The 12394-nt window shown below is 38.6% G+C and overlaps 1 protein-coding gene across 18 annotated transcripts in view; it reads right to left on the bottom strand.

The window, feature by feature from the left end:
- LOC122717340 overlaps positions 1-12394 on the bottom strand; it is a 96814-nt gene that overhangs the window by 9517 nt on the left and 74903 nt on the right. For 8 of the 18 annotated variants that reach the window (XM_043941324.1, XM_043941338.1, XM_043941343.1 and 5 more), the window contains 12 exons: positions 11877-12014; positions 10567-10738; positions 8254-8399; positions 7303-7356; positions 6923-6991; positions 6000-6089; positions 5360-5422; positions 3104-3329; positions 2251-2361; positions 2066-2173; positions 1695-1877; positions 1467-1566 (listed from right to left, as the gene is read on the bottom strand). In XM_043941324.1, coding sequence (XP_043797259.1) covers positions 1467-1566; positions 1695-1877; positions 2066-2173; positions 2251-2361; positions 3104-3329; positions 5360-5422; positions 6000-6089; positions 6923-6991; positions 7303-7356; positions 8254-8399; positions 10567-10738; positions 11877-12014 — 1460 coding nt within the window. Of the gene's footprint in view, positions 1-348; positions 1155-1466; positions 1567-1694; positions 1878-2065; positions 2174-2250; positions 2362-3103; positions 3330-5359; positions 5423-5999; positions 6090-6922; positions 6992-7302; positions 7357-8253; positions 8400-10566; positions 10739-11876; positions 12015-12394 lie in introns of those variants that run through there. The other 10 variants (XM_043941339.1, XM_043941326.1, XM_043941325.1 and 7 more) reach the window with 10 other exon arrangements.

Below are 12394 nucleotides of genomic sequence, written 5' to 3'. Positions count from 1 at the left end.
TATCCGGCGTTACTGCCCCAATTCTTTTACCTCTAAGGCACGTAAGGCTCGAGAGTCACTAGTAGGGACCGTATGAGACTATTTTCGTGCAACTTCGTGCTTCGTTCTTGAAACGAGACATAACAGCTCGTTTCGTATCCGAAAGGAAAGGTTTACATTAGATTTCATGTGTCAGAAACGCTTTCGAGAATCCAAGAGTCGAGGAAGAGAAAATACACGAAGAATGTAACATGGTCTTGAACTTGAAGTCATAGAGAAAGGCACTGCAGGCATTGTCGTCGAGAATAAAATCATTTCGAGATACACTGAAATTTGTTTTTACCGACGGATACAGGTGGATCAAGCAAGTGTAATTCGTTGCGCGCAATGTAGGTGCCGTTCGAATCCGTGAGAGATATTACGAATACACGCATGGATACACGTATGTATGTATGTATACAGTACGCATACAAGAATAGACGAGAGTGTACCAATACAAAGAAATACGATATGTAATATATACATATAGTTATGTATACAGATATATAAAAATATATAGACAAAATTCTATGTCACTCGTTGCATGCGCTGTTTAGCATAATAGGATACGGGGGGTAAGCGGTAGTCGGATTTAACGTACGTCACTGCAAAATACCACATCGTTTTACTCGATTAGGCCAAAAGATAGATCTACAAAGCATGGACTGGTGTTTCTGACGCGTTTCTACTTTATGAAACGAGACGACTAAATTTCCAAGGGTTGGGCCACACTTTTGTTTCCCGATTACGATGTATCACGCGATGTACATTTTTTTCGAAGATGCTTATGTCAATCGTTTCTCTTTCTTTAAACAAGCGTGTGACGAAGAAAGGAAATACGTACAATCGATTTTGCAAAGATTTTTCCACACAATCGCGCAAAAAGATAAGAAACGCGAGATTGCATTTATGCTCCGTGCCTCTTGTACATCAACGATACGCAAACTTTCGTCAAGATTAAATCAAACGCTTCTCTTTCTTTTTATTCCTTCTCGGAAGGGGGCAGAAGGTTTTCAAAGCGCGACAAACTGGTGGACGAGGATCGTGGTAGGTCTCAGGAAACTTGTCATGCATCGGGCAGTACCATTGGAACGGAAACAGCCGAGAAAAAAGTTGAACGAGGATCCAGGTTGGGCCTTGAATATCAGGGATATGGACAAATAAATAGATAGATTAATAGACAGATGAGAGAAAGAGAGACAGAGAGAAAGAGAAAGGAAAAACAGAGAGAAAAGACTCAATAGTTAGAAATATAGAAAGATAGAAAGATAGATAGATAGATAGATAGAAAAATAGATGGAAAGATAAATAGATACATAGATAGATAGATAGATAGATATATAGAGAGATAGATTAGATAGACAGATAGATAGATAGATAGAAACTGAAAGAGAAAAAGAAATAAAAGTCAGCGAGCGAGCGAGCGAGCGGGGTAAATGAAGCATTACCTTGGAATGTTGAGCAGAGGTTGGTGTTATTGGTGGCGTCTCTTCGGCGTCTATGCTCGCTGCTGCGTTTGGTAATCGCTGCTCTTGCACCGACGCCAAACTACCGAACACACGAATGAATATTTTACTTTTAAACAAACGTGAGTTCGAACATTTTTAAACCCTTTCACGATGAATTCGTTCTCCATCCAGAATAGAATCTGGTAATGAAGAGGAAATGTTACGTACCGTTTGAGCGTCACGAGGGTACTTGTGAGCTTTTTGCAACGTTTCAACGCCGATTCCAATCGTTCTGGTTCTTCCTTGAGGAACTTTTCCGCTCGCACAACCATCTCCATTTCCGAACTCAACAGACCTTTCATACCCTCTTGTAAACTTGGGAATCGCACCTTTAGATCCGCTACCGTTTTGCTGAAATAGAGGGTGTATATAATAATTTAGATTTATATATATTTATATATATAATTATTTATATATATAATTATTTATTTATATATATTTGAGATTGTATTTATTCTGTATTGATTGTATTAGACAATAATTTGAGATTGTATTTTTTTATAGAATAATATAGTTTTTTCTCTTCTTCTTTCTCTTACCTAGATTTGCTCATTATCAAGGCCATATTCTCCACATCCGACATGTTCACTCTCGTCTTTCTATTTATGACATTGCCACGTAGTTCCTCCACCGTGTTTTCCAGCTCGCTGAAATCATAGAAAGATAGATGTTAGTATATGTTGAGTATATATCTAGTAGAAACGAGAAACAATGAAACACCTACGTTAGATCTTTTACCAGCCTCAACATCTCTTGCCTGTAGAGGTCCTCCTCGCGGCTTAGTCGAATCTTCTCCGCGTCCCAGGCCGCGTCGCCGCACGACAGCAACATTGTTCTACAACAACCAATATAAATTAGAATAGATAATTACAAACAATTCTATATATTGATTTTCACGCTGCGCTATTCAACCATAATTTGATTCTAACACACGATTAATCAGCAATTGCTTTGTTTGCCAATATAGATGAAAATTTAAAATACATATGTACAACAAGTACAGTACATAATTTAGCTCTAAAACTCTGATGCTAACTAACAAGCGACTGTTCTATTGTTAATCGAAAATTTTAAGTATATTTATATAATATTTGATGAAATAAATATTTCAATTACTATTTAAATCTTAGATTTTCTATTTGATTTAAAATAAAATTTTAGCAAGTAAAATACTTTTATCTTGCTTAAGAGTTTAAACTTAAGAGTTTCAAGGCAATGAAAGAAATTAGGAACAAGTTGTAAATAATAAAAAATACTTTTGCACATAGAAAAAACATCCAATTAATTATACCACTATATTTTCACTACAGTATTACAAAAAGAGACTAAGAAATCCATAAATATATTGAATTGGAATCATTATTTCCAGCAATAATATTAAAATAAGTTAAAATAAATTAAATAATACAAATATTTTCATTATCAAAATTATACTCATATCTTGAAATTAATATCCATTATTTAAAATAATATTTTAGCATCAATTTAATATTATTTGTGGCGCAGCGAGAGAATCACTGTATCAAAAATACTCTGGCCTTATTCCATCTGATGCTGACATATATATATAAATATACCTGATCGTGATGAACGTATCCAAAATGGTCTCCCGTATGGTGTGCGCCTGAGCCTGAGACATGCGCCTCAAGTTCCTAACTTCTTGCCTCAGATCCTTGGCCTTTTTCTGCAAGCCTCTTAATTGATTGTACATTTCCGGTGTCAAAGCCATGTCCCGATAAACGTATTGGCCGGCAACCAGCGCGGCCGGTTTCGGCGGCGGAGTAGGTTTATGCCTGTCTCTCTCTGAAACGTTGATGATTCGATCATGCGTCAACGACTCCGTTTCACTCGCCCATTCGCATATCACCGATTTCGCACGATTCGTGCTCACACGTGTAATTACGGGTGTACAAGCGTACGGGGATTTCCGCCCGTTGAACCGTGCGAAAATCGTCCAGCTTTGATCCTCGTTTCCTTACGATCGGATCTGATCTAATCTAATCTGGGTGTCGGAAGAGACGTAATTCGAGGGGGAGGGCTGATCAATGAAATTGAACGATTAGAGGGAGAGGGATTACCGACCGAGTAATGAAGGCACAGTGCTCACATATCTCACCGCGATTAACAATTTTAATTACTATAAGTATATCGAATATTACAAACCGGTTGTACAATCAAAATAATAAAAATCGAAGTAATAAAAATCGAGATTGCATGAAATTATTTATTAGAGATTTAATAGAGGATAGAGCGAAAGATATAGTGAGAATTTAATTTAATTTAATTATACCAATCATTTATATAATAATCGTGTAATTTGATATCAAATTTATCGAATTAAAAGATATTATTTCACAATCACGAATTAATAAACGCGAAAAAAATTTGAACGAGTCATTTTTATCAAGGAAAGCAAGATGAAAGATAGATGGTCAGATGCTCGTTTCATCGAAATTAAAGTTATTAAGAATTAAACTCGGATTAGCAAGAATGGAAGAAGATGTGTGAAATTTGTAGCAAGGGTTTTCTATCAATCGGTGCCGTTATTTGACTTCGGTTTTAATTCGACGTCTCTCGATGGAAGCCACTGTGCTCGAAAAGGGTTGGCCGACTGAATTCAGCGGTTGACGCCATTTGTCACTCGTTATGTGCGACGCCTTTCGCACGATCAAAGGGCGGAGGGCGGGCAAGGGAGAGGGGAGGGGATGGTGCGCGGGAGAAACGAGCGAAGGAAGTGTTGACCAGTCGTACAATTTCGCCATCAATTTTTATCGTGACGATTTTATATTGGATCGAGGCGAGGAATACTCGCGAAGGAAGAAAGATAAAATGGACGAATAAAGGATAGATATGTGTATCGTGAACATTAAGAATCGTGGATCATGCGTTTTTTGTTTTTTTTTTTTTTTTTTTTTTTTCTCTTTAGGATGTTTTACCTCTGAGTTATCCTCTCGAGTCCCAGGATAATAATCTTTCCTGCTACAGATATACAGTGCGATCGAGCTACGAGTTGCGTCAGAAAGCGTGATTTCCAGTTACGTTATTTCTAGTGAGAGTTAAAAGTGAATGTACATCTTATTAAGAATGACATTATTCTAATATGGACACGCGAGTTATCAAAGTTGAATTTTGCATTACAAGAGAAATATATACGAAATATATTGTTAAAATTTAACGTAATAAAAACATGGTGAAACGATCGATTTTAAAAATTTGATTTAAAATTCTTTCTTTATTTGTGTATTATTCATATCGTTTTATATTATTCATTTAATTTTTCAATTTTTATTTTTACTTTTCTTACTCTTTGTGAGATGAAAACGAGAGATTTATTGATTAAATATTGACGTATATTCATATATAATTTTCTTAATCAATATATGCAAAATATGAATGTAAAATTTATTAAATAAATATATTTTATTAAATAAATATATTCCTTGTCTTCGAGATGTATACTCACTATTGACTCTCTCATTGTGCATCGTCAACTTGTCAAAAATGTCGAATATTGCTTTCCGAGCATCTCGATTTCGAATCAGCAGTTATCCGAAATTCGGACGCAGACAAGAGATTGTGCGCATTGGAGGTGGTTAGAAGTCTGTCCACGAACGATTAAAACAAGAAATAATTGGATAATATACACCGTACCTGAATATTAAACACACAATTGCGGACCAAAAACCGAACGAAACAAATAGAGGAATTAAAAAACATGAGGATAATAGGGAGGTCAGACGAGCGACTAAGGTTAATCGCAAAGAACAAATGGAGGCAACGAGACAGACACAAAAGGGGTGTGGAAGCGTAAAAAAAACACGAAACAGCTTTACCTTGCGAAGACATCCTCGGCAACGTGGAGGATTTGATCGCCGGTTTCGTTGGTTTTGTGTCCGCTAGTCGTGATGGAAGGCATTGCACGAGAAGTCGTTAGAGATTATTGCGTTAGTATAAAGTACTCCGTCAAGGATTTCGATCTCTCGATTAATCTTTCGAGCGCATCTCATCCTTCGATGCTCGAGAATGAAAAAACGGTGGAGCTGCATCGAGAAAAACAACGCTTCTTAACCTGGTCGTTCAATGGCTCGTGATATCCGTGCAGTTTGCAAAACCATCGCCGATCGATTTGCAATTACGGGCAAGACCGAATAATGAGAAAGAACAGATTGTCCACGATTTTCTTTCCTCGACTCGAAAGACTCGGCGGTAATTACGTTAAGAACGTCATTGACCCAGCTGGACTTTCGTATAATTTCGATGATAATTCTTCGGTGGAAATCGCTGCTCCACCATTTTTTCTCTCTCGTTTCAAATGGAACGTAATTCGATTCTCCGAGAGGAGCGTGCTTAGCAAAAAAAAAAAAAAAAAAAAAAAAAAAAAAAAAAAAAAAAAAAAAAAAGAGAAAAAGAAAAAAAAGAAGAAACGTAATAATCGTAATAATAATAATTTACACATTATGAGATAACCGTTACCTGCGTGCTGCGGGGAATGTTGCTTGGGAGAATTCATGTCTGGAGGCTCATCACTGAAGGACACTGATTTTTCAAACGACACCGACTTGTCTGGAATAGAGGATGATCAGAGAATGTTTCTTATGAATTCGTGCCAATGATAGGTTATGATTAATAGCGGAAGAGCGTGCGCGCGATAATATTTCGAACGAAAATACCGGTAACGTTCGGATGTGTGGCCATCGTTCGGCAGTATTCGGTACTATTCGGGATTGTGCACCAATCCGTGGCCGCATATCCAGAGAACTGGATTTCTAATTGGTCAATATGATTTCATAAAAGATCACATGACTAAGAAAAGAGAGAAGAGAGAAGTAGTAGAGTAGTAAAATTGATGGCGATAGCTTCCTTGTCGTATAAAAGACGAATTTATGACCACAAATCCGAATATTACTAATACGTGCTAATAACGAGGCGGAATCGAAAGTGAGCGTAGATGTTCACCTCGATGTTCGTGCATCAATAAGAAAGTGTAAAGCGCAAAATCTTGATTGAAAAGGAAACCGGTTCGAATCCGTTTCCTGTAAAATTATAAGATCGGTCGAAAGCGGATGGAAATGTCTCGAACGGAGAAACCGATACGGGTTGAGGATTTTTTTCAATGCGGAGGTGAATCGCAGTCGGCTGATATAACGATATAGCGACGAAAGTAAGGAAAGTTCGATGCCAATAGAAAAATGTGCGCATTGTGCTTGTAGAGGATGCGAGAAACGAACGAAGCAAAGATGGAAAGTAGGCGAGACGAGGGATGGGAGAAAGAAAAGAGAGAGAGAGAAAGCGCGTGCAGTGCTCGATAGCCGTTGAGATTACTGCAAAAAAAAGGCGACAATATATATGGTGCACGGGTATAATAAGGAGAAACGTGTATATCTTGTGAACCGCACCTTTGCCTAACTTTGGTGGTTTTACGTCAGTCCTTAAGTACGAGTCATCTGTAACGGCAGGTTGAGACACTTGAATTTTACAAAGGAGAACCGTTTTAATTATACTGGTTAAACGTAGGGCACTATTATAAAATTTATATATAAATAGTAATAGTAAATAATAGTATATATAATAGTAATAGTAAATAGTAATATATAATATTAATAATCATAATAATAATAATAATATTAAGAATAATAAGAATAAGAATAAACAGTAACAATAAGAATAATAAATAACATATTAGTTAAGTATAATATAAAATATTATGTATAGAGCGGTTACAGTGATTCGAAGGAAAAAAAAAAATAGAAGATAGAAGAAGATGAAGAAGACACACCTGGCAATGAGGCAGAGCTGGAGCTAGAATGTTTGTCGAACTCGTCCCCGGCGCCTGGTGTGTGCGTCAGTCGGAATAACAAAGCAGTTGTACAGCAGGGTTTCAGGAAACTTTTAACACCGCGTTACACGTAGCAGTAGTAACAATTGCATCAGTCTTTTTTATTACCATTAGCCATCCTTGTTCCATTGTTCAACCCGATATTCATGAAAAATATTATAAAAAATTCAACGCAGATTCGATGCAGATACACCGTACCACTGCCATCGCATAAATCGTGGTGTAAAAACCTATCTTTACATCTAATCAAAGTGTAGCTTCGCAGACAGCCCCCTAACGGATGCCTGTTCCGCTTTCTTCGATATAAAAAATCGAATCCAGTTGGTTTTTATCGTCTAACACGATATTTAGAAAGAGGAAGTCGAAGAGAACGCGGCGAACGATCGAAGAAAAGCTGAAGAAGGGAAGGATGGATGAACATTCACGCAGACAGAGAAAGAGAAAGAGAGAGAGAGAGTACGGGAGAGGCGGTAAAGCGTCGCAGAATAAATCCGTTCAACGAAACGAGCTAACGCTTCTAATGTTTCTAAGTGCGACGAAAGATCGAATCGAAAAAGAAATAATGCGATGGTTCGTATCGACGAGACACGTAATGATAGATAGAAAGGCGATTTATTTCTCGTCGAGACGAATCGGAAGGCGAAAACGCAAGAGACTGAGAAAATAAACGGGAAGAGAAAAATGGATTGAAGGATACCGATGGAAAGAAACAAAAAAAGAAAAAAAAACTACGCGAAAAAACCAAGAAACAACGTTCCTTTCGCAGATAAAAGAGAAACCGGAGATGTAACGCGTCTTAACGAGAAAAAAAAAATATATATATTACGCGCGGATGTTGGAGCGAACAGTGGAGAGAAAGGTCGGTAAAACAGGGATCGAGCGATAACGTACCTGGCCCTCTCGCGTAAGGATCACGTCCCGCGGGAACTTGCAAGTAATCACGCGGCGATGGACTCGTGTGCGGTGCATGAGTGAGAGCTTTCTGCACTAGTCCTGTCAGGTTGGCCAACTGTCTTTCCATGTGTTCTACCCTTATCCTAGAGCAACGAACAAGCAAATATCGGGTTAATCGATGTTAACACGAATAATATTTTCGGTTCCCATTAAATGGCGGAACCAAAGATCGAAGGAAACAAATTCTAGGTCTAAGATCGAACGTAGTAGTATCTTTCCAAAAAAGCGTTCCACAGGATGCATATGGTATGCTTATACATATAAAAATATCAATTGACGTTAATCAGAGTCGCGTGCAAGAAATCGTTGCGCATAACCCGCGATGATTACTTCTAAAGCCTACATCGCTAGAACGCTATACACAAAAGCGCTCGATACACATTCTTTCTACGACCGCTAGTCGGCATGCTACATTCCGTATGATCCACAATACCATGTATCACGAAAGAGACGCCAATTTTCCCCAAATAATTGTCCTTTCCGTCAGATACGCCAGCATACACGTTTATTTGAGAAAATTTGAAGTTTTAAGGAAAGTCGATCGCCTCGAATTTCGACCGGAGAATTCTGCGTTCCATCATTGAACGCAGCTTATCTGTTTCCATGCATGCCTCGAGTATACACTATATACATGCACCGAACGAACAACACCCGTTCCGGGGAGAATTCGTATTTTTCAACGAAACCGAGCACGGAGATACGGTAACATCCATTTCCACGAATTGATCGCTATTATTTGATTCGCGCTGTTATCGCATGCACCAATAAGAATAAAAAGGAGAAAAACAAGAAAATCCAGATAAAACAGGTAAACCGAGAAAATCATTTAACTTATTTAACTTAAAATCAATTTAAATACAATCGTGTAAAAATTTTAATAATCTTAAATTAAAACAATATTATCATGATAAAATATAAAAAAAAGAAATTATATTTTTCTTTATATTTCAGTAATCCAATAGTAATTAAATCATTATAATACGAGGAAGATGGGAACAATTTGTGGTCGCATAAATGGACAAATTCGTGGCCATATATCTAGACACTAATGTACCATTTGTTTCAAAGCGAGCAAGCTTCCCCGGCTTAATGGAATCGACGAGAATGTCGATCGATGAACTCGAAACGCGGGATATCGTGGAATATTATCCACACAAGCACGAACGGACAGTGAACGAGTATAAATAACCGAGGCTAAGGGAGATGAGGGAAGCTAGCACACTTTTCACTTTCCATAGTCGTTACTCTTTCGCTATCCTCCGTTCTGGCGTGATAGATTCGAATATCGTTTCCTTCCTTCTCCCTTGGAACGGTAGTCGTGATATATCTATAGACGACGATGACGACGACGAGAACGACGACGAGGACGCATACACAAGCGCATTCGTAACCAGACGATACATAACATTAAATAAATGCGACCGGCCACGATCAGACCCTGGATTCCGATCCAAAGGGCTGAACGCGGAATCCGGACTCGTCTATGTACATTTTATATACGTCGCGACTCTATCGAAAATTAGAGAAGGTAGCTCAGTACCGAGTAGCGTCGTAGCTCTGACTACCAGGTGGCAAAGGTGGTGGTGCCCCTGGAGGAAACGGAGATCGCGGAGGACCGGACGGTGGACGGCCTGGCGGTTTCACACCGTAAAGGCTGTACGATTCCTCCAACAGTTCCGTATCGCTGCACCACCCACAACAGAGATATACGTATCCGCGCTATCAGCCATCCACAAATCATTCGCGACAACGATTTTTCTCTTCGAGTCACGAATTGTCTATCCTTTCGCACGCGTTGTGATTCTTTTCTTTTTAATCTTATTTGTATACACAAAGTTTATATATAATTTCTATGCATAAGATGAATTGTTTTAATATAAAATATCGCAATATTAGGGACTGTATTATGGACTCGGAAATGTTCGGGTAAGATCGGGTAAGATCGGAAGATCTCTTTAGTCGATTACGCCCGATTATTACCGAACAGACCCGAAGTCAGATAGCCGTTTATATCCAGATGTATGACCAGTTATATATTATTACTACTTAATTTAATGGAAATAAACTGTAATTCGTTTGATAATAATTTTACAAATAGATAAAATATGTGCATAAAAATAAATATTCTATATTAGAACACAATTCATCTTATATGAAAATGATGAAGAAAAATTTAGATGATTGAAATCAAAACTACCAATGAAGCGAGATGACGAAACAACTAAAAAAATATTGTGAAACTCCGGTTACCTGGCTTCCTCATCAATGACAGGTGTCACGGTTCCCGAATATTGCGAATAATACGGATCCTCGTAGCTGCTTCCGGCGCTGTAGGGGCCGGGTGGATATCTTCCCGTTCCAGAGCCAACTCCTCCACCTCTTTCGGGACTGCTCATATAACCGCTTTCCCCGTGCAATCGATCTGCAGAATCGCAAAGATTAGCGCAAGGATATAGATGACAATTGCCTGCGCATCATTTTTTCCGTATATGGAGAGAAATTTTTAGTCCTTGTCAGGGCTAAAAATGTCGCGACACGAGAGGAGAATGAATGATCGATCAAATAGGGGTCGATGGTAATACAAAATGTACGTTCCGAGCGTGCTTCTTACGGGATATCAAAATTCCTACGAATTTTACGGTGACATGACAGTGGGAGCGGACACGACATCAGGTTTGACGGCAATGCTCTACTTTAGATATTGTATGCCACATGAGGGAGGTTATGTTCGTCCAGAGAAATAGGGAAGTTATTTGTCGCATTAATTTAATTAAATCGAGTTAATAAATTTCAAAACGTTTTTGATATAATTTTCAAAGTTTCTACTTAACCAATAAAATAGAAAAATTATCGAGTGATATATTTAATCTTTTCCATTTATCGCCAATATTTCAAATATTTCAAAGAATATAATTTATTTTTCTTTTTAACTTATTCTATATGAATCAATCCTATATGAAACTCGAACACGCTGCTATACTTCCCGTAATGTACGACTTTCGGCAATCATCGGCTAAATTCGTACTTTTCCGCTCGACCGATTTTACGACCTCGGTATATCTCTGGACGGACCGTACGTATTACATTACAAAATACTTTGAGTCTTTCAAGGGTCGCGTCTCGTTCGACCGAATCTCGAAAAGCCAATTCCAGGATCTTTCTTCCTTTCGAAGCCGTTCCGTTACGACCAAACCGCCTCCATAATCAAACTTTCCTCGTAGATATGTAAGTATATAACCTCGCCTCTCGGTTTTATGCTCGCGAGTTTCACCGCGCTCGAATCCTTTCTCTCTCGCCAGAATCTCGTCTTCTTCTTTCTACTTTCGCGCACGAATTCGAGCGCACGAATAGTACGCGTGTGTTTCCAATGACCCATAACGGAAATCCTCGACCTCCTTTTTTCTTTTTTTTTTTTTTTTTTTTTTCCCCTCCAGTTTCGACCTTCGAACGAGCCACCACGCCGTTGGATAAAATCGAATCGGACAGAGAAAATCGCGATCGAGGATCGAGGTTTCCGAAGAAGGGGGGGAGAGGGGAGTTGTTTTAAGGATACTACTGACCTGCTATACTATAGAGGGAGACCGAGCTGTCTCTAGAGAAGCGAGCCGAGCCCCCCAGGCTTCCAAGGGGACTCTTACCACACTGGTAGCTGCGAAGCGGCTTGGCCGGCGGCACCCCGCCACCACCTATCCAACCATCCGGAAAACCAAACAAAAACCAATGTACCCAGCTGATCCGGTGCACGTCGCGTTTCTCCCCGAATTCATTCCTTGCTAATTCGCTTGGCAAAAGTGCACGATTTTTCTATCATGATAGAAGTGTTCGCGATTCTCGTTTATTTTTGGAAACAATTAGAAGTTGGTCAGGTATATTAAGATGACGATAATAGGAAAGAACAGTGTGTAATCATCTGTAATATTAATTTAAGATTAATTTAGGCGTGTCACAGAGATATGACGTATATTAGACTTATAATCTTTGTGTTTGTGTGCGTGTATGTGGTGCCTACAAGATTTGTCAGTGTTTAGGATGTGATAATAGGAACTGTGAAATAAAGATTTATAGGGAGAGAATATTA

The sequence above is a fragment of the Apis laboriosa genome, unplaced genomic scaffold (assembly GCF_014066325.1).
Source record: "Apis laboriosa isolate Shangri-la unplaced genomic scaffold, ASM1406632v1 scaffold4_cov146, whole genome shotgun sequence".
In the NCBI taxonomy this organism is placed as follows: Eukaryota; Metazoa; Arthropoda; class Insecta; order Hymenoptera; family Apidae; genus Apis; species Apis laboriosa.
This window is presented reverse-complemented; position numbering and strand designations above follow the sequence as displayed.